The sequence below is a fragment of the Macrobrachium rosenbergii genome, chromosome 15 (genome assembly GCF_040412425.1).
Source record: "Macrobrachium rosenbergii isolate ZJJX-2024 chromosome 15, ASM4041242v1, whole genome shotgun sequence".
NCBI classification, from domain to species: Eukaryota; Metazoa; Arthropoda; class Malacostraca; order Decapoda; family Palaemonidae; genus Macrobrachium; species Macrobrachium rosenbergii.
In genome coordinates, this window is record NC_089755.1 from 26066770 (window position 1) to 26090176 (window position 23407).

A 23407-nucleotide genomic window follows, 5' to 3' on the forward strand; every position below is an offset into this window, starting at 1 on the left:
GGCGAACATAGTATAGTTGCCCTTGAAAGGTGTAAGTTTGGTATTGTCTGCCTGCCACTCCGTCAGAGTGCGCAGGAGAGCCGACTGAGCTTGGTCCCTAGGGAAGATCACTGTCTCTCTAGGAACCTTGTCTGAGCGTACCCAGGCTTCTTCCGTCAGCCTAACGAAGCCTGGATAAGGGGGCAGGAGATCGGCGGGAAAGAACTCAAGTTCTTCCAACCGTCTCGTGCCAAGACCTTCCACAGTTAAAGTACCCTCGTGTTGAATAGCACGGAGGGCGAAACGCCAAGGGTTCCCGACGTCAAAGGGAGGGAGATCAGCCGTATCCGGAATAGTATACTGCGGTTCGACTCCGCCAGGGCGAGACATCCCCACCAGTATATTATCATGGCTGGTAAGTTTTTCGGAGATCTGCGTAAACTTCGACTCAACCTCTGCCGAGAACCTCTCGAATAATTGATTTGCAAACGCCTCCGGATCAAAGGCAGGCTGGCGAGGAGGGCTTGGTTTTGATGCCCTCTTACTCGCGCCTTTGCCGGAGGTACCAGGTTTGCTCCCGGAGGCTACAGGTGCGGAGACCTTAGCCTTCGACAGGGGGAAAGGCGAGGCTTTCCTGGAAGACGAGGACTTAAAGCCCTTCGCCTTCCATGAAGTCTTCAGCTTCAGCTTGGGGACAGCTGATGGAGCCCTGTCACCCAAGGTGGAAGACTTTACAAAACCTGCAAATGAAGAGATAGAGGAAGATGGGGAGTCAAAAAGGGGGCCCGCCCCCGCAACCTCACTTACCTCGCTACTTACCACCTGGTCCTGCTCGGTATTCATTGGTTCCAGGTCCAAGTCTAACGCGGCGACGTCCTCCGATACCTCCGCGTACAGGATGTCCTCTTGGGGTGGCTGGGTCGCATCCCGGATCTGCTGGATGATGGGGGTGGCTAGTTCTTCCGGCACTGCAGCCGCCACCCGGGCGCTGGGGTAAAGCAGGTCCCTCAACTTCGCGTCAAGGACATAAGGCTTCCCCGACGGAACGTTCCTCCCGAACCCAGCCACCCAAGCGCGGAGAGACTCAAGAGAAGTCTTCTTGGAGGACTCGTCCGCCTGTAAGAGAACAGACAATTAGGGTTGAACGAAAAGACGGTTCGAAAACCATATAAACACTACATCGATATGAGGAGCGTAATAAGAAAAACTATATCTTACCGACTCGTCCTGGATGCCAGCACACAGAGCGAAGCAAACCTCACAGCCGTCGGGGTGCCAGACAATCAGGTCATCTAACCGGACCACACAACCAGCGTGGGTCCGGCACACCACGTGTCCGTAGGGCTGCTGAAGCGGCGGTGCACCCGGCTCCTCACAACGAACAGTCTGTAAGTGTAAAAGTACATGAACCTACCACTCTAAGTAACCTAAAGCTGGAAGGCCAGGGTATTTCAGCTTACAACCGGGAATGCTCCGGTGGAGAGAAACCCCTCGTCAAGGACGAGGCCACCAAGCCATAAATTAAACAGAGTGGGAGGCAAGATACTTCCAGTCCCCAGAATACTCCGGCGGAATGAAAGGTTTGAGACAACAGGGACCCACCACAAGGGCTGCCAGCAAAAAGGACGGCGGAACCCCAGGGTGGAGCACCGGACTCAAAAAACATATAAAATAAGAATAGTGGCGGAGTGAGATGCTCACTCCGCCAGATAAACTAAATATATATATAATATTCAGGTAAAATAATATACAAGTGATGGTAAAAATGAGAAATCCACTCCGGAGACCAGAGGAATCCCTCTTATCTCATGACTCCCCCTCTCTCGAACCTCCCCGCCAGTGAAACAAGGTGGGTGAGATGCCCGTCATGATAGGCCAAGTATATAACATAAGCCGGAGCAGGTGTCAACAACCCAACCAAGCAACCCGACGGAGAGTGAATAAGATCCAGGAGAGAATGTTCGAAACCGCTCGAATCGGAGCGAGTAAACGAAATATTAAAACAAACACAGCGCTGCCGGGGGATGGTTCTGGGAGGGAGCGAATCTCTCCACCAGAGGGAGTCCCCAACTCGGAGAAAACGCCATCTAGCGTCACCCGCACGAGTAGAGCAAGAGCTGGTAGTGGGGAGGGAGGGTGGTGGGGTAGGGAAGAGGAGTGGGCTACGAGAGTGAAAACAGGAGACAAGGGAAAATGATTCACCCGCTCGACTGTAAGCACACGCCACGCCAAGAATATAATATGAACTGGTAGGACGAGCCTACTCCAGGGAAGGGATGCGACCAAGAACTCAACGCCCAACTCCTGACTAGGCAAAGCCTAGATGGATATCCGAACTTAGGCCTAGCCTAGGCTAACGGAAGGAGTACGGGAAGGGTGGAGGAAGGGAAAACAGGGAGAGAAATTCTGTGCCGAGAACCAACCAGGACCGAAAAGTGGGGGGCAAAAAAGGCGAATAGCCTAGAGGAGACACACCCAATGAACTCTACTCCTTCGAAAAGAAGGGGGAGAACAAAGGGGCTCACTCTGCCACCCCCAAAACGGCCACAGAGGAAACAGCAACAAAACTCCCTCAACCCGATGGACCACTCCACACCTAACCTATGAGGGGGCGAGAGGACAAGGAAGCAATACGAGCCTAACATGATAGGCAAGGAAAAAAAAAAAACAAAACACACATTACATAAAAAACCATCACACAATAAACATAAGAATAATTCTAAGAATAATTTCTAAGAATAATGTGCTCATGCGAGGTGCGTAGCCTTCCTCGGAGGAGCGGCTAGTCCTAAAGCTGCCGCTACCTCGAAGCGGTAACAAAATAATATATATATAAAAGCACCAACGCCAAAACTAATAATAATAATAATATTAATATTAATAATAATAAGTTAATACCAACTAGGAACTCAACCTGGGGGGAGACCTAAGCGGGGTATGACGGGGACCTAATAGGGACTCGTATGGGTTCATCGAGAATCTAATAAAACTCCAATGAAGCCACCGCAGGAAACCCGCAGGGAGGAGAACCAGGGGAACAGATAAGAATATAACAACAAGGAGACAACCCTGACAGAAAAAACTGAAGGGGTCGCCTTACGGTCGACATGGCTGGCTAGGGGACGCCGTGGCGTCATAACAACGATCTCATAATTGTGAAAAAAGAGACAAATTCAGCCAAACTTATCGAAAAAAACCCACAATAAGATGGTACTTAACTTGGAGATGGTAAAACTGCTTGAAGACATGTCGAAACAGTTGAAATAAATCCAAAGGGCACAAGCACAAAAATTTTGCTGGCAACAGTCACGTGCTAGAAAATGGAATGAAGTAGGTGGCGCTGGTGTCACTGGTCTGGCGGGTGTCTGTGTGTGGGAACTGTAACGGCTCACCGCTCTCTTCCGGGGGTTTTAACATAGGGATATCTTTCGAGTGTAGCTCCGTGGTTGTGATCCTTTCACTCACCCTTGGTTATACCGACGTCTTCCTTGGAGAAGACGCTCGATCTGGGGGTAGTAACCCCAGCATTTCTGAAAGCTCTTTTTTCTCTGGTATATCTAGCAATTTATACCTAGAAATTCGTGTATGAATGGAATTTCACCGGCTGACACGGGGCTGGACTCAGAAATATCAATTTACAAAGGAGTTTCAATTTGTTTATGGTTTGGCCTGATATATCTTATAAATTTATTTATTTATCTATTTATACATTTCCTTTCATCGATAATTTTCAGCCTTTTGAATGAAACCTGGTTTAGCACCAGTAGTTACAGATAAAGACAGGATAAGCTGTATGTATTTGCTAATTTTTTCTAATAGAATATTTAAATAATCATTCCAGATTAGTGCATTGCTATATAAATAATAATAAAAGATCAGAAGATAGTGTTATAACCCATGAAAGTGCTAACAATCATCTTAAACATTAGTGTGGTGTATACCAGCACAAACAAATGTTATCACAGTTTACGCACTCACCATCGGATGGCGCCACCGGCCTCGCAGTTACAATTTTCCCTTAAGGACTTGTGCGACTGTCCACTCTTTACTTCTTTATACTCTCTGCTGATACCACCTATACCAGACATGGAGAAACCTCAAAAGCGAACAGTTCTCTTACCTGGGAATACAGCTTTGGAAACTATAGATGACACCCATTACCAGGTCAACAGAACATGGATCTATGCTCACCAAGTACCCCTAGTCTTTTGTACCTTCACTTTTAAAATAATTAACCATGTGAATCCAGACTTTCAGAATTATGTAGTAACAAGAAAATAGGAGCCAATGACAAAACCAAAACCATTTGCCACAGTCCTCCTGGTTTCAAAAAATTCCACCAAGGAATGGGCAACATTTCAACTCCCTTTTGAAAGAAAAAAGCTCCCCCGCCTTTTGAAAGGAAAAAGCTCCCTTTAGATGTAGCTACTCAGCAATTTGGGACCCCTATGAGAAGAATCTCAGATGAGAGTTGCATCAGAATTTCATGCTAGGACCCACCTCCTTGGTATCTTAACCTCTTCCACCTTGCTAGAAGCTGCCACTAAAAGGCTTCAAGAAGATTCCAGGACAATTTTGATGTTGTGTTTAAAGTTTTGCAAACCCTGTGGAAGCACACTGTGACTTTTTAGATTGGTGCATAAAAGCTTGAATGGAAACAGTGGAAGCTCCAACAAGTCACTTCCCAATGTGACTGCTTTATTACAGTCTAACCCCTTATGTAAGGACCTGTTTGAGGATTCTGTGGTAACTCAAATCAACAAGCAAGCACGCCGACAAAATTGTACAGTGTATGCTCTTCTGGGAAAAGGAGAATTCAGGAAACAAAAAACCCGAAATTTCCACTTACCCAATTCCAAAAAGGCTCACTTTGATAAAAAATCGTATAACCCTTCAGTCACCTCTGAAAGTTTTCCTCATAAAAAGTGACAACAACAACCACATCAGCAAGGACATCCTTTTCACAAGGTCCAAAAACGGTCTTATAAAGGGAAAGGAAAAGCAACGCCTGGAATTCCTGTCAAAGGAAAAGGTAGAGGAAGAGGAGGATACCAATGGGAATTGTTTGGTTGGGGGTTCAACTTCAAAGACACCACAAGGAATGGAAGTCCTCTTGGGGGCACAGCATTATTTTCAGCAGGCTGGGGTGGAAATGGTCCCATCCCCCCCCCCCATTAAAGGGGTCCTTTCAAAATCCAGACCCCTCTCTGGAAGATTACATGCAGAAGGCCCTGTTAAAGGGAGCCATAGAGAAACATGCATATATTCCCCACCAAGCACATGTCTTCAGTGTTCCCAAAAAGGATTCCTCTGAATGAAGAGTAATCCTCAACCCATCAACATTGAACAAGTACATTGTTTGCCAAAAGTTTTGGATGACTACCGTTGCCCCAGTACATTCAGTCATTCCAAAAGCGACCTGGACAGTTTCTATAGATCTGAAAGATGCATACTGGCACATCCCTATCGCCGCTCCCTTCCGCCCTTTCCAAGGGTTTTGGATAGGGAAAGATACGTACAGGTTCAAAGTCGTCTTTTGGGCTAAACATTACCCCAAGAATTTTTATAAAATTAGGAACGGTAGTTGTCCTGGAACTCAGAAAAGAAGGAATACAACTAATCGCTTACTTAGACGACTTGTTAATCTGGGGGTCCACAAGAAAAAGTGCTTGAAAAACCTCAGAGTAGTGGTCAGGAGACTCCAGTCAAGGTTTTATAATAAATTGGAAAAAATCCTGCCTCACGCCCAGCAGACGTTTTCAGTGGTTGGGTCTGTGTTGGGATACTCTTCAGGGCCTGTTGTCTCTCCCCATCAAAACTCAGTACAAGATAAGACAAAACCTCAAAAGGTCCCTGGCACAGCCCAGGGTTCCCAGACAGCAATTAGAATGCATGAGGTATGCTGCAGTTTGCATCAGTAATAGATCCAATACTCAGATTGCAATTGAAAAAGTGAACAAATTTTGGCTGTCGCATGCAAGAAAAAAGATGCAAGACCAGTCTCACCACAAGAATCAGAAAGTTTCACCACAAGAATCAGAAAGTTGGGGAGATACTTTGGCCTTGGACCCGGAAGGAATCTCGGGCAAAACAGGTCACCCTGACTCCTCCATTTGTACGAGTGACAATACACACAGATACCTTGTTGACAGGTTGGGAAGGACATTGGGAGGATCGTCACGTGGCAGGGAGGTGGTCAAAACAACTGCAGTGTCCTGCATCAAGAGATCGGGATCACGCTCACCTCCTCTCAATATAATAATGCTTACCAGCCTTCAGATGGCACAAGTAAAGAAGTGGCACCTATCTGCAATTCACCTCACAGGGTCTCTCAGTGTAATAGCAAACTCTCTATCAAGGGAAATGACAACCTCAACAGAGTGGATGTTGGATGACCATTCTTTTCAAACAATAGCCAGCATGCTTCCACAACCAGAGGTGGACCTGTTCGCCACATACAAGAATCACAAACTCCCAGTACATGTGTCTCTGAACTTGGACAATCAAGTAACAGCAAGAGATGCCTTCCAACTGGAACTTTTTCCTCCATTGCCCCAGATTTTGAAGGTTTTGAGCAAACTCCTAACCCTCAAAGGAACAGCTTATCTAATAGCCCCAAAGGCCAAACAGGCATTGGTTACTGTTACTTCAACAATGGGCAGAAAGATCAATTCCACTACTGGCCGCTGTTCTATCCCAGAAAGTAGGAAGGAAAGTCATTTACGCATCCTCCTCTCTGAGCAAGACCTTTGCGTATGGATTTTGTAAATATTATCTACCATGAAAACTACTCACCCAACATTGCTAGGTACCTAATGCAAAAATTACTGACATCATTTATCCGGCAATACCAGTCTGTATGGAAGATATGGTTAGATTATATCCATACCAAGAGCCCATTCAAGATTTTTATAGAAACTTTTAAACTTTCCTATATACCTTTCTGAAGACAAATATCTTGCGGTTACAACAGTCATGGCATGCAAGGCAGCATTAACAGAACCTTTGCTTTATGGATTCGAGACTGACTCCATCATAGAAGTTGTCACTTCCCTTTTGTGGTCTTTTGCTCTATGAAGACCCACTCCCGAAAGACTTCCAATTAATTGGTCCCTGAACAAAGTACTTAGACTTCTAGCTACCCTTCAATTCAGCGGACCCAATACAGCTGCAAGTCACATGCTACAGAAGGCGATCTTCCTGATTGCATTAGCATCAGGAGCCCTTATTAGTGAACTGGGCTCTCTTAGACAGGGACGATACATTGCACAAACTGCTGATAATCAATTATAATTGTCCCTTGGCCCATCATTCCTGGCCAATAATAGGATCCTTTAAGAAGGAAATCTATTCTTATAAGAAAACTCAATTTAGCAGACAAAATGTTTATGCCCAGTTTAAGCACTTAAGGTTTACCTAGAAGTCACGGCAAACATCCCAGAAGATCCGATTTTCCTACATCCTAGCACAAATAAACCACTCTCTCTACAAGGGCAAAGGATAATTTTAATGTCCCTCATTAAAAAGGCAAACCCACACTCCTTTCCTACGACACATGATATTAGGAAAGTAGGTATATTGTTGGCCTTCTTCAGAAATGTCTCTTTCGAAGAAGTCTCCGAATGCACAGGGTGGTCATAGAGACAGTATTCTTAAAATATTACTGCCTTGAACTTCAGGAAATTCAGTTACACTGTATATCAGTAGGTGGTATGGTTAGTCCTGACCCCGTAGGCGCTACAGTGGAAAACCAGGGGTTTTCTTAGCGGGTGGGTATTATGACTATCGCTGGGGAAGGTGCGACAAGACTGCAACCATACCCAGCTAACTATAGAACTTCACCCAAAAAGTGCAAGTCTTTTGTTTCTTGTTTCTTGCTACCAAAACCCAAGAGGTTTTTAGAATAAGGAATGGGGTGTGAAACTTGTGGCTTGACCTCGGACCAGAAATGTTTTTGTTTTTTCCTTTGTATTGTTGGGATTAAATATTTTGAGGGCTTAAGCCTTTTGTCACCTGTCAATTTCTTTGTAAAGCTCCTTGAGGATGAAACATGTGACTGCATATCAAAAAGGAGGTTTTGACATAGGAAAAACCTATTTTTGGTACTGTAGTCGCTTTTGAGTCCTCAAAACCCTCCCACTTCCCTGACGAAAAGGCATAGGATTTGGGCAAGGGATCATCCTACATTGACCAACAGGGAGTAATGGCTCCTGGTCTTTTATCTGCCCAGTCAAAAACAAGATGGCAGATGCACATATGTAATAGTCACTTCTTACAGGTTGTGACGTTGGAAAACTGGGTTCAGCTTTGCAGAAGATAAGGGAAAATGCCCTCTTATCTTTGAGTCCATCATACTCTATCAAGTCATAGTGGTTTCATTACGACACAATACCTGGCTACAAGACCAGGCTAAAAGATATTTCTTTGATATTAGTCTAGTCACCTTGGAGGGGTAACTCCTTGAGGACTCAACAGCGACTACTAAAAATTGGTTTTTCCTATATGTCAAAACCTGTTTTTCTCTCTCTCTTTGAGCAAAGAGAGAGACATTTTTTATGCATACGTAACATGTATGATTATTTGTTTTATATAGTTTTATAGATAAATGTGACTTTATTATTCATTTTTTCATATTTTCCATGCTATAATTACTTTTTGCATTTCAGTAACTAGGAAAATTTAGGTTAGATTTTACATAGTTCTGTGAAGTTCCAAGTCTTTTCTGGTAGGTAAGCAGTGAGGCGAACTCTCTCTCTCTCTCTCTCTCTCTCTCTCTCTCTCTCTCTCTCTCTCTCTCTCTCTCTCTCTCTCTCTCTCTCTCTCTCTTCCTGGCTCCAAAACAGCAGAATAGTAAAAACTGGATGGGTTTTTATGAAAAACTCATTAATAACGTAGGTTACGTCATTTTCAAGACACCCAAAGGATTAAAAGTAAGGTTTTCTTACAATTTTTTACTATTTCGGGTTACACCAATTTTCGGCTTATGACACGATGTCGTAACGGAACCCCCCTCATAAACCGGCTGCCTGTGCTAAAATCAGTGAACTTTAAAAAACAAAGCATTTTTAAAAATAAATAAATGAACCAAAAAACTGAAATAATGTGCTGTACTAGCTGAAGTCACAGTACTTCAGTGCATTTGATAACAGTAAATGTGCACAGTGCACCAGTCAACTCGTGAGTTTTGCCACCTTATTTTTGTAATATTTTGAAAATTATTTTGCTGATATTGAACCTATTATCTCATTTTTGTGTGCAAATTTAAGCACTCATTGATTGTCATTGTCGGAGTTATTCATCAGAGGCAGGGAGGACAGGGGTGAGAGGGTGAGGAGACTGAGTTACTGAGTACTGTAGTTTAATGTACACACACACACATACAGTACACTCAAAGGAGGAATGGTATTAAAATTGGATGCTTGGCTATTAGGACCTGCAATAGATCCATTTGTCAGCTTGAAAAGAAAAAATAAAAGAACTGTGTATGGAATAGAAAAAAATGTACAGGCACTACCCAACTTACAAACGAGTTACATTCCAGACAGCCGTTCTTATACTGAATTGTTCGTAAGTTGGTTTTTATTATGTAGAGCATAATTTTTGTTGATGTTTACATTCCCAACGTAACTCAGGAGTCATAGGCAATACTATTCACTGTATTTTTAAATCATGCAGTATTACAGTATACTGTAAAGAATTACTTTGGATGTTAGAAAGGTAAAAAGAAAATAAATATCAGATTTATGTAGCAGTTAAAATTTAGTATTTTTTCCATGCTTTGAAAGTTATGAACTTGCAGAGAATTTCGAAGGAGCACCATCTGGCATTGAAAGTTCACAAAGTAATCAATACACACCTCCATCAATTGACAAAGACAAAAATACATACTAAATGTTTCCTAGGGGTAGAGGGAACACAGGCAGTCCCCAGTGGCACGCCATAAGCCGAAAATCGCCATAAGCTGAAGCATCATAATTATAATGGAAATAAATAGCACTTACAGTGCCGTTAACGGCGCTGTTAAGTCCAGGGAATGGCGTTGTAAAGTGGGTAATGGCACCATAAATCCACTTACGTCACCAAAAAACTGGGGTTAACAGCTCCATAAGTCCGGAAGGACATAATCTAAACCTGATGTAACCTGGGGACTGCCTGTATAGAAAATGGAAATTCATCAAAGAACAAGTTAAATCAGTAAGATAAAAATAAGTAGGAATATTTTACGAGTATGAACAGATATTCTTGTGATTAAAAGAATACATGGTAGTTAATCACAAGAATACTCTGGATAATCAGGGAAGGGGTTAAAAGAACAGGTTCTTCTTCTTCCTCATGTTCTTCTGTTCTTCGGAAAAATTCTTAGTAGCAGAGGCACCCAGAGTAAAATCTGAACTTACGGGTGGCAAAGGGGAGCATTCCTAACACAGTTTTAATTTGTGATCCTGTCTGTTCGTGTCTCTGAAAACTCATAAGTTGAAAGTTCATACGTAGGGTAGTGTCTGTACTTTAAATGTGTGTACACTTTGACTCTTGTAAATGGCTACTATCAGTGTAACAGATGACAGCCTAACCAAGGCCAAATATACACACACATTATGTAGCTGTGGTCACGTCTGGTATGATGTGTACTCCTAGAATTTTATTAAAAATTATTTGGAAAGTCACACAATACGAGTGCTGTATACTGTAAATGGTAAACCTGAATTTTCACATTAAGTGGGATCAGAAACAGCTTAGGGGACTGGAAACCTGTAGTGATAACAGTGAGCAGAAAAGGAATTTAGCTAGAAGCTAAAGAAAACAGTTCAAACATGGCATCAAGGTTTCAGATCCTTTTATTAATATAACCAGGATGATGAGAGACCGTTATGACTGTACCTACCTTACTGGCAATGCTTGTACATTGTTACCAAGAAACACTGACTGGAGGATGTTTGCAAATAAACTTACAGATATGCAAAGCTTTATAGAAGAAAGATGATCACTGTGCCTGCAGCCCACCTCAGGTGACATGTACAAGATGATGGTCATGGAAATTTCCTTGTCTTTATCAGTTGTTTTTCACAATTTAACTTTGATTACCATAACAGAAAGAATTAATTACAAAATCATATTTTCAAAAGTTTTATTGCGCTCAAGATATTTAACATTTTGGTTTTTATTTCATTTTATTTATTATTTTCACATTTTGTATTTGGGAGATCCCATAGACATGACATGGCGTACACACACACGTGCACGCTCTAAATATGAGAGCCGATCGTTCTGCGGAGTACCGTTAAGACAAGAATATGTGACTGTTGTTAAAGGAATCAAAACTGACAAAACAGTTAAAACATTTGAGACAGTAGAAGTGCAGTTGATCTGGATAAATTAAAAATAGCAGGTGGTAGTGTTACCGAGGCCATGATTTGTGAAAAAGCAAATGGTAAAATACAGAATACAGTAAAAAATATAGATGACAATAGCATAAATATATAAAAAAATTCCAAGATGAAGATGGGAATCCTGACAGCCCTTCACCTCAAGACGTAAATTTACTTAGTTTCAAATTCCAGCTCTTCACTTTGGAAGCAACAGTGATGAGTGTAAGTCAACAGAATTACCTGTACCATTAATTTTACCTGTGCTTCATTAAAATTTCACTTGATTTTCATTTAATATTTTTTTTTTTTCTTATTAGCCAACTTGTACTGACTTACAGGGTATTTTAAAGGTAGGGTGAGGTGGTTAACTGTTAAGTGTATTTTAATCCAACCAGTCTCTAATCTGGGAAAATCGCTAATCCCGCACCCTGCAGGTTCCAGTGATGCTGGATTAGTGATGGTTGACCTGTATTATTATTATGATTGTTATTATTCCTTTAAAATACCATATCTGTGGTGCTTGGTAAAATTTATACTATATACTGGTAACAAAAGTTAAATGAGCAGTACTTTAGAGTTCTGTAGGAATAACTGTATTGATATACTGTATTAGGTTTTTGTTTTCAGCAAGTTGTTATAAGCTGGTTTGAGGATTCCATCAAAGAGGCAGATTTGAGCTTGCAGCCTGTTCTGTACAGAATGTGTGCTCTCTTTGGACTTTCACAGCTTGAGAAGTACATCCCTCAGTTGTTTGAAGGTATGTTACATACATTAAAAACTAAATTATGTGGACTTTCAAGTGGTTCACCACTGATACATAATGACATTAGTTGCAATTAATATAAAGCTAGAAGTTTTTGGCCCTGTTAGGGGCTGCTGCTTTCAGTATGCCTTGCACTTGTATTTCAGACTTTAGTGGTACCAAAGGTTCTTTATAACAACTGTTCTTAGGGCTCAGCTGCCTTGCTTTCTGCCTTTACTTTTCATCCATTGCCATAAATGTAATACAGCCACAATGTCTGACTTCTTTAACTTGACCTTTTCCCAGTCCATTACCTAATGCTCTTCTCCTTTCATTTTAATATATTTCATGTACTTATTAATTTATTTTTTCTTTTAAATAAGTGAGATCTCTTCTTTCTGTATTTTCCCGTACTTTCTCCTAATTCCTAATGAACACCATATTCTTTGAAAGCTTAAATTTCAAGTCAGTGGCCCCTGTGGGCTTGTTCCACATGAAGAGGATTTATCTTCTGAATAATAATAATAATAATAATAATAATAATAATAATAATAATAATAATAATAATAATATAATATAATAATAATAATCTTAGGTCCACATTCAAGAGCACATCCTTCAGGCACATCCTATGAGATTCAAGATGTGACTCATCAGTCTTGTTAAATTATTTAATGATAAAAGTAGAACAGAAACTTTTGGAATGCAAGGCTTAGAAGTCTAGAAATTATACATCCTTGGGGTGTATAATTTCTGGAGGTAGTAGGAGTTTGTTTCATCATACCCCCATCATTCTTATAAATGCCTAACATTCATACCCTGAATGTTCCCAGGTTCACAGGTTTTTGTGTGTCTCACAAAAGGTAGCCTCATTGGTTAACTTGAGCCTTAGGTATATAAAAACAAAGCAGTATCATTTTACTAATCATTTTCCCTTTTTCCTGACATGATCAAGATTTATTTCAATCCTTTTTCACTTGACTACTCTCAGTAAATGATTAAAAGTAAATTGTTCTTTTAGCAGGTACTGATCAGTTATTGGTATTGTTTTCTTGTCTGCTAGTTTCAGAAGTTGTGGCTATATGTGGGTAATTCACTTTTTAACTTGAAAATTTATCTAATTGCCCATCATTTTGATATCAATTATTGTACTCTGCCTAAGCAGTTTCTCATTTATGAGTCTCTTTTTATTCCATTGGATTATATAAGGATTGCTAGCTAAGTGAGATTGTCAAGGTATTGTGAAGAACTACTCTGCTACTCTTTCAAATTTTTTATTACATTTTTTCTGTATTGGTATACTTTTTACTGTAATTTAAGTTTCTATTTAAATATTTATTGAATATTCATGCAGGCATTTGTCAATTGTGGTTTGGATTTCAATTTGAGCTTCTCAGCAATTTTTAAAATGTGTTTTAGGTGTACTTCGCATTTGCAGTCCATATTGTGTTTCTGGTTTATCCATTATTATGTTATAGTTCGTTACTAATGTTGGTAATTACATTTTTTATATAACTAACTTACATATAAGTAACTTACCAAGTAATTACATTGGTACTAGTTTTACTCACTCGGCAGCTAAAAATTTTGAAATTTGTGGGTTGCGGTATTTTGTTTAGCTAGGTGACTAACCCCACCCACTTTCGAGGTAAGAGAGGAACAACTAGCAAAAGGATTCAATTTGCTTCTGCTGGCTAATGGCTGTACTCCAGCTTTTAGCAACAGCTCTGATTTTGGAATTTGCCTTTTCTCTTGATTTCTCATCGTGTTTGGTGAAGTATTCTTGCTTTGATAGCCTTTTGGCATTATTAGATAGAGTTAGACTCTGTTTTCTTTTATTGTGACTTTGTTTAATTAGACTTATACCTTGTTTACCGATTGTGACTTTAGTTGACTTGTTTGCCAAATGTCAGACTCAAGTTCGACTAGCTTAGGTATTGCAGCAAAGGCTGCAGTACACATTTGACTAAGTAATCTTACGATTTTTATTCTACCTGCACAGATTGTAGGGGACAAGTTTGTTCAGTAGACTTATGGTGTAATGAATGTATAGACTGGGACAGTAAGAAGTGGAAGACTAAGATCTCATTTAAATAAACTTGCTAGAGATAAAAAGAGGAAAGCGACGGCTAGACGGATTAGTAAGTCTTTAGCTAGTCAGGAATCTCCTGTTGATCATGATATTGGTAATGCTAACGTTGAGATTGACGTTCCTATTATTGCTGTTGATTCCGAACCCAACCCCATTGCCAGCCTTGAGTGTAAGATCGATAAAAGGTTCGAATTGATTGTAGAATCTATTGCTCAATCAGCCTCATTGGTTAAGGTTCTTATGGACAATAAGAGTGATATGGAGTGCATAGTGCCAGTGCAGTGTCAGTGGAGCACCCGACTGCGCCTAGTGTTAGTTATGTGTTGGTGGAGGAGGTGGCTGCCCATCCTGCCGATTCTCTTAGGCAGAGGTCAATGTCATACTCCCCTAAACCTGGGAGGAGTCAAACAGGTAGCCTAAAGGAGGTCGGTGGGGTCTGTCCACAGGTAGTTGCCCCCTCGGTTGGACCTGTTGTTGACTCCCAGGTTGCAGCCAAGCACCACTGGAAAGGCGTATCCTTGGTTGTGCATCGTCTTTCATCTAGCTCTGATGATTCTTCTCCCAGACGTCAATGACACTTTGTGGATGAATCACGCCCTTTGAAAAGGCGTGCTGGTGATGTGTCGCATTATCCTCCAGTGCCATGTAAGAAATTCAAAGAGCCTGTTCGCAGTTTTCTTCCGTCTTGCAGTCATTGGGACAGTCAGGAGTGTTTTCCTTCTGTTCCTCCTTTGTAGAGAGTCAGAGTGCAGCTTCCAAGCGTCATGCTTCTTGTAAGTGCTCTTCCTCTGGCTCCCAAGTGTCCTGCAGTGTCGGAAGCTCCCTTGACTGCCAAACACCCAGTTTCATGCGAGCGGCCGAAATCATCTCAACACTCGTTGGCTCCATCTCGTCTTGCTGTATGAGAGCACCCGTCTTCTCTCGAGCATCATAGAGCGCCCAAGCACCCGCCTTCGCCTGCCCTCCCAGTGATTCATGGATCGCCAGATAAGACGAAGCGCCCACTGGCGCCCAAGCTCCCTTTGGCGCCCGAACTCCCGTTGGCGCCAGAGTGCCCTCTCTCCTCCATTCGTCGTGCTTCTGCCACCAATGCTTTGACTCCTACTGCTGTTAGTGTTTCTCAAGCAGTTGGGCATTCTTCTGTGCCTCAGTCTCCCTCACTTCAGGCATTACCCTCTTCCAGCAAACAAGTGCTGCCCTGTCATATATCAAAAACCAAGGGGGGAACACACTCTTTCTCCGTATACAAGATGGCAAGGGATCTTCTGCTTTGGACAGAACAATTTCAGGTCAAGCTTCTTATACTCTTCATTCAAGGGAAGCTCAACATTCTGGCGGACAAATTAAGCCACCAGGAACAAGTGTTACCCACAGAGTAGACTCTGGATCCTCAGGTTTGCTCAGATCTATGGAAGTTGTGGGGGACTCTGTTCATAGACCTTTCGCGACTTCCAGAAACCATCATCTCCCCTTGTTTTGCTCTCCAGTCCCGGATCCTTTAGCATGGGCAACCGATGCCATGCTTCAGGACTGGTCAAACAGTCACCTTATGCTTTTCCCCTCTTTCAGTATAGTAAGACAGGTGACCAACAAATTCCAGACTCATCAAAATCTGTCAGTGTTCCTAGTTGTTCCTTTTGGGCTGACAAAGGATTGGTTCCTGGGCCTTTTCGACCACCTCGCAGACTTTCCAAGGCTGCTACCTCAAAAACCTCATCTGCTAAAACAACCCCACTTCTGGTGCTTTCATCAGGGGTTGTCTACTTTGGGCCTGACAGGCTACAAACTATCAGGAAACTTCTTAGAAAGAAGGGGTTTTCAAGATTGGCTTCACAAGCTATTGCCAAATGCAGGCAGCAGTCCTCTGATAAAGTATATCAGGCTAAATGAACAATTTTTAGAGACTGACGCAGAAAACACAGAGTGTCGTCTTCTCAGACTTCTATAGCTGAGATAGCAGACTTTCTGCTATATCTTAAGACCGACAGAAGCCTGTCATCCTCGACAATCAAAGGTTATTGGGCCATGTTAAGCCTGCCTTCAGACACAGGGGAGTGGACATTTCCTCTAACAAGGATTTATCAGATCTAATCAGATCGTTTTACACCACGAGACAGAAGGAGGTAGCAGTAGTGCCATGGAACCTGGACATGGTTCGTAAATGGTTGTCAAGGCCCCAATTTGAGCCTATGCATTCAACTTCCCTAAGAGATCAAACTAGAAAGATCTTTTTTCTAGTTACTTTAGCGACTGCAGAACAAATCAGCGAGGTCCATGCAATAGACAAAAGAGTGGGCTTCTTCCAGGGGAATGCTGTCTGTTCCTTCTCTTTGGAGTTTCTAGCCAAGAAAGAGCCCATTTCCAATCGGTGGCATGGTTCCTTTGCAATTAAAAGTTTGTCTGAAATTGTAGGCCCAAATGAGGAAGAGAGAGAGTATTGTGTCCTGTGAGAGCTCTAAGGTTTTATCTTCAAAGAACAAAGAAGATTCTTGGTCCTTCAAATGCATTAGGTGTTTTGTTAAGAATCTATCTCAGCCACTTTAAAAGAATGCCCTGGCATTCTTCCTTAGAGACCTCATTTCGGAAGCTGATTTTTCGATTGAAGATGAGGTTTTTCCATTGTGTAAAGTGAAGGGTCATGAAATTAGGGCTGTAGCCACTTCGTTGGCATTCAAGTGTAATTTGTCTCTCTCCTCTACATTGCAAGCAACTTTTTGGAAATGTAAATCAGTCTTTGCAGCACGTTATTTGAAGGAAATTGAAACAGTTGAAAATAATTGCAGTACTTTGGGTCCATTTTCGGTGGCTGGTGTGGTGTTGGGGGAAGAAGCATAGGAAGCATTCCTTCCATCCTTGCTTTGCCTTGATTTGAGATTGTTGAGTTTTTAGGGGGCCGGGGTTACAGTGTACAGGAGTGCCCTCCAGTCTTTCTTGGTTGTGTAGTGGTTTTAACTTTCATTGTATGAGGTGACATTTATTTTATTGTTGTATTTTCTGTACTGCGCCCTTTGCAGGGGAAACATAATTTCCTTTGTCAGCAATTGGAATCATCATTGCTACAAGGTACCCACTAATATAGTAGGCGAGCCTCAGCTATACCGCAGCGCCACTATACGATAAGGAGAATGCCAATAGAGGCAGTACCTTCTTGCAGCAACTCCCTTATCAGGTAAGGAAACAACAGGCATTTTTAATGCTAGCAGTCTTTTCTGTTCTCAAATTCATTACTATTACTAATGTTTTGGGGTAGATTTGTTCATGCATCCCACCTCCTGTCAATGTGGGAGTCAGTAATGTAATTACTTGGTAAGTTACTTATATAAAAATTATATTTTTATGATAGTTTTGTATATACTTACCAAGAAATTACATGATTGGAGCCCTCCCTCCTCCCCTCACATGAACATTATGGCATCAACAAATTGAATCCTTTTGCTAGTTGTTCCTCTCCTACCCTGAAAGTGGGCAGGGTTAGTCACCTAGCCAAACAAAATTTTTAGCTGCCAAGTGAGCAAAAGTAGTAGCAATGTAATTAGTTGGTAATATAGGCTATATAAAACTGTATTTTATCATAAAAATGTCATATTTATAGATATTTCATTAGGATTTTTGAGGGAATTGTATTCTTTCTTGAAACAGACCTGACATCTTCATTGATGGTTGTGATATATATTTGAGACTCTTAAGTTAGATATCAATTGAAAATTTTTAATAGCTTTAGGAGCTGCAGAATGTATCTCACATTCTTTTGTACAAATGTCCATCCTGTCTATTTAATTTTCTTTAATATTGTTACAAGACTTTGATTTTCATCTTGGATGTAAGGTTGTCAACTGTTATTGGTAATCTGAGGTTTGTTTTCTCAACACTGTATTTTGCTGTTCTCTTTCCCGCTAGAAGGTAATGAGTGGAGATGGTAAAATCTCATCTGTCAATGGCATATCACAAAAAACAGTAATAGCAAAGTAGCAATCCTAGAGAAAACAGCAGCCTATCCATTTTCAGTACAGGCATGCACAGCAATGAAATTGGCATTACTTCATGTACAGGGGAGCTGACTGGGCATGCACGTTGGGATCTTTCTTTGGATTGCTTTGCTTTGTGTACTTGAATGTACTTTGCACAGTTAAAGGTTACTTTTCACTAATGGATTTAATAACAAGCATGGTTTTAATAGTTTTAATAATTCTGTACTTCTCTCTAAAGCGAATGTTTCTTGCCATAACAGTTTTACCATCTCATTCTAATAGGATTTGCTGATCAGTCCATTTAAGCACAGAAGATTAAATATAGGAAGTGAAGTGGGCTGTTGGTGTCATGGATAGATATATATTAATACTGTTGTTTGTCAAAAAAAAATTGTGGTTCTTTATTTAGGGTGCATTTTTTTATGTTGCCATTGTTTGGTCATTGAAGGGGAAGAATTTACATACTGTTATGTAAATACTACTGCTTTCCATAAACTTCCCTTCACTGACCAAACAATGGCAGCATGAAAAAATGCACCCTAAATAAAGAACCACGATTTTTTTTAGACAAACAACAGTATTAATATATATCTATCCATGACACCAACAGCCCACTTCACTTTCTATATTTAATCTTCTGAGCTTAAATGGATTGATCAGCAAATCCTACTTAACCTGAATAAAGCCAAGATAAGCATATGTGTTGTATACTCGATCTTGTTGTGATAATAATGGCTTTAACATGTAAATTCCTTGTAATGTCTGGGTAATTGACCTTGAAATTGTATAATTATAGATTAGTTAACAAACTAGACTACCATAATTTTACCTAAACATTTAAGATAGAAGTACACTAAAGCTTGACGTATTGGAAGATTTGTGAATAAAAAATATAATAGACTGGCTAAAGCAAATGCAGAACGAAGGAAAATCATTAAATAAGTAATTTTTGTATAAAAATTCTGTAAATAAATAATGTAAAAAAATAATGTGAATAATTATGATCATAACACAAAAACTTTGAGTTTTAATGCAAATTTAGTCATGCATTAGAAAAAGTGGTTGGCCGAGTGTTGTCTGCAGTTTAAAATTGGACGTCATTAGTTTGTAAGTGTACATTATGAAATTGGGTGAAGGAGTTATCAAATATCTGTTATCATTCCAAAAACAGGACAAAATTACTTTCTGGCATTCTTTATGAAGTGAACACTATAATCCTGTAATGGGTTCAGTCTTTTATAAGTTATTATCTGATTCATTATTGTGTAAAGCCTGCAGTTTACCACATATAATGACTTATGAGATAGTAAATGTCACTCATTGGAAATGCTAAATTAAATTCTGCTGTAGTTTTTTGGCTTTTTTATCATCTTCATTTACTTCAGTGCCTACAAGCACAGAGATACAGCGTATTTCAAGATATACACTAACTTCATATTTGTGTTAAGCATTTAATTTCAGATAGTTCTGACCTTGCTGAAAAGCTGCAGCCTCCTTATCAGTGATGTCATAGTTATGCATTTTTCTTCTCTTAATGCATAAGTATAGAATATTTTTCTTTACTCAGGTGGTCTTGTTAAAGATGGAACATTTGTTTCCATGGTTCATCACCACATAAAGAGGTTGTGTGGTGAAATGTTGAAGGATGCTGTTGCTTTAGTGGATGCCTTCGCCCCACCTGACTTTATCCTACGGTCTGCTCTTGGAAATGCAGATGGACAGGTAAAGTTTCACAAATTTCAGTTGTTTGAAGAGTATGTTTTAAATCCATATGTAAAGGAAAAATGCTTGAAAATAAGGGGTGCAGCGCTGCCATAAAACCGTATTACAAAGTAGGTGACCATGGCTACCTTGTGATTGAAGGGATTTGCTTCAAATTTTTACCACTTATTAAACAACTAATAAGGCAGTCTCTGGTTCACGGCAGGGGTTCAGTTATCGGCAGAGCATCATTTGTAACCGAAAATCACCGTTGAGTGAATAAATGGCATTTACGATGCCGAAAGTACCTATGATCCGCTTAACAGCGCCGTTAATCAGTTTATCAGCGCCAATAAAATGCTTACCGGCGCCGAAAATCTGGTTAGCGTCATTGTTAGCCAAGCGCCGTAAAACCAAACATGTTAACTGGGGACTCCTTGTATTGAAAATACCTGTGTTAGGAAATACAAAAATTTTATCTCAAAGTTTATAATTTTACAGTTGAAAAGAAACACTACATCATTTTTAATAAATATACAAAAATAAGTTGCATTCAAAAATGCCTCACACTAAATTAGGTATATAGTTGTACAGGCAGTCCCCAGTTTACGACGGGGGTTCCATTTTTACGCCGCATCTTAAACTGAAAATTGTCGTAAACCAAAAAATTTTAAAAAATCATTAAAAATCCTGAGAAAATCTTACTTTTCATGCTTTGGGTGTACTGAAAACGATGTAAACTACATTTTTATTGAGTTTTTCATCAAAAAACCTCCAAATTTTTACTATTCTGCCATTTTAGAGCCATATTTCTTCCGTCGGATCGGAGTACGACGCGTCGTAACCCCGGAACATGCGTCTTAAACCGGGAAATAATTTTTGATGAATATATTTGAAAAGCATCGTAACCTCGGAACGTAGTAAGCCGGACCCGTCGTAAACCGGGGACTGCCTGTACTAGATGCTGTGAAAGTTTAATTGAATTTGGTTCAGTCTTCTTCAAGGAGGTATGCTCCTTTTCTTTTTAAAAATTAAGTTTTATTTTGTAATAACTATGATAATTAGAAGCTAATTTTTGCTGTAAAAGTATTTCTTCATGTAAGAAACATTCCCTGAAATTTACAAAATTATTGGATGAAAAGAAATTTGCTCCCTGCTTGGTTTCTTCTTGGGTAATTGACATTCATGACATACTGCATCTCCAATGGAGATTCTTGCCTTTTTTTCTGATTTCTTTTGTCTTCACTGTTCTCATAGTGCATATAGTTTTTATTTCTCTTATAACATTTCTTTGCTCCTATTATGACAAAAAAAAATTTAATCAGAAATGCACAAAAACCAGAGCGTGGCATGACTCGCAAAGTTCACTGTGGCACTATGTGACATGCCTAATGGAAATATTGCCATTTACTTACATATTTTTTTTTATTCATGAATAGATATCCTGGGGAAATAAAACTTAATATTCATTCTACTGTATTTTTACCATTTGTCAAACAAAATAAATTTATTTAATTTATGATATAAATTTCATATATGTGAATGGTGATGAGGATGACTGTTATTTCAGTAATTTGCATATGTCTGTTTGTATATAGCATGTTGATTTACATATTGTGGTTATATTACTGTAATGAAATTTTTAAGCTCACAAGCCAGTAAGCTAGAACGGTGTTTTTCCAAGGGAGCTAAGGGTTAATTTTTTATGAAATCTTAGTTTACAATGCTAAACTAATACATTATATATAGTAAAGAAAAAACTAAACTATACAGCAATGTTATAGTAGAAGGGAAAATAAAAATCCAATGTAATGTATAATTTTACTGTTTAACCAGCAAATGTTAACAGAAAAATAGACATGATCATGAACATACTCACTTATAATCCAGGTTATTCATTATATACCATTTTAGACAAGACTGATTTTCTTTTTTATTACTGTCACTATTTATAACCACTATTTTCCTTTTTTTATAATAACTAGAATGTCTTCATTATTACAGGTTTATCAGCATTTAAAAACTACGATGTTCTCCGCTCCTGGTGCTATGTCTCGTCCAAAACACTGGAAAGAGATGAGATACAATGTGCCCTCATCAAAGCTGTAGTGCTTTTCAAGAAAAAAGATAATTTGAGAGGACATCCATACTTGGTGCTGTATTTTAGTCAGTTTAGTAGTGTCGGTACTGTAGTGATGTGGTACTGTAGTGATGTATAAAGATAAAAATATATATTTACACCAATTAGTTACTTCAAAATCAAAATATATTTTTGATGATTAGTTTTTGAAGTATATTTTCTAAGGTATTGAATTACAAATGTATAGTACAGTGATTTTGTGCCTTACAAGAATGTTAAATTTCTTATTGTAATATATACAGTAGAACCCCGGGCGTCAACACTAATCTGTTCCAGAAGCGTCGAGATGCGAATTTGTCGAGATCCGAATTGATTTTTTCCATAAGTAATAAGTGAAAATGGATTAATCCATTCCTGACCATCAGTTATTACCCTAAACTTGCCTTTTTATGCAAAACATTACACATAAATTACAATTAAATAAGTTCAGAGCTCAATAACATACCATATTAGACACATTTTTTATTTTTAAATGTATACTGTATAAAAAACTGCTGTACGTTCAATGCGGCCATATTAGGCCACCGATGGGAGACTGAGCGCTGTAGCCTAGGCTAGGTTATTATACTACACTGGGTAGTAACAAAAGTTGTTGCTAATAATAAAACATTAAAAAACAGGCCAAATTATTACAAGTAAATTAATAAAATATTGAAAAGCCGAAATATGTCTTATCACAAACTTAGGAAAAATTGTCTGGATATGTCAGTAGTTTGCCTTCCAGCCATTTGCTATGAGTGGATGTAACCTAAATGTTGTTTATGTATTTATGGTAAATTTCATACAGTCTACTGGAATACTGAATGTATATTACTCTCACAATAAGGTACACAATCCTTTATTCAAAATCCTCGGGGCCAGATGTGTTTCGGTTTTTGGAATTGTTCAGATTTTGGAACTGTGGGGTCATCATTACTGCATCAAAAACATTTTTTTCCTTTCATATTTTTCATAATAGTTATTTATTCATTATCGCTATTATTATTTTTATTAATATACTATTAAATGAATGTGAGATAATTAAGCTCATCAATAATAAAGCAGTGGGACAATTAAGACCATATGTACCATAACATTTTTTCAACAATAACATTCTGTAAAACGTAAAAATATACATGATCAAAATAATTTTAATTTGTAAATTTTAACAATAACTAAGACTATAAAATACATTTCATCATATCGATCTTGGAGAGGGTCGTTCTTTATTGTTACTTAACGTCGTCATCATTTTGCAGTCGTAAATTTGAGGATGGGCCAGGAGTAGGATTCACAAGTGATGACACATCATTATGACACACTAGTGTGGAATTTTTCATTCCACTATATTAATTAAAGTTAAAATTATTGTTAAATTCTTGTTTTCACACGAAGAAATAATTATGTAGCAAATTATTGAGTAATTTTTACCATCAGCAG

The 23407-nt window shown here is 39.5% G+C and overlaps 2 protein-coding genes across 7 annotated transcripts in view; one reads left to right on the forward strand and one right to left on the reverse strand.

Annotated features, from left to right (window-relative positions):
• Positions 1-23407, forward strand: part of LOC136846470 (peroxisomal acyl-coenzyme A oxidase 3-like) — a 282208-nt gene that overhangs the window by 256732 nt on the left and 2069 nt on the right. For all 5 annotated transcript variants that reach the window (XM_067117271.1, XM_067117275.1, XM_067117272.1 and 2 more), the window contains 3 exons: positions 11973-12102; positions 19715-19869; positions 21853-23407. The exon at positions 21853-23407 is cut by the window's right edge and continues 2069 nt beyond it. In XM_067117271.1, the coding sequence (XP_066973372.1) occupies positions 11973-12102; positions 19715-19869; positions 21853-21957 (390 nt within the window). In that variant the 3' untranslated portion in view covers positions 21958-23407. The remainder of the gene's footprint in view (positions 1-11972; positions 12103-19714; positions 19870-21852) is intronic.
• Positions 21656-23407, reverse strand: part of LOC136846469 (uro-adherence factor A-like) — a 172060-nt gene continuing 170308 nt past the window's right edge. For both annotated transcript variants that reach the window (XM_067117269.1, XM_067117270.1), the window contains exon 13: positions 21656-21914. The gene's annotated coding sequence lies outside the window, so the exon portion shown is untranslated. The remainder of the gene's footprint in view (positions 21915-23407) is intronic.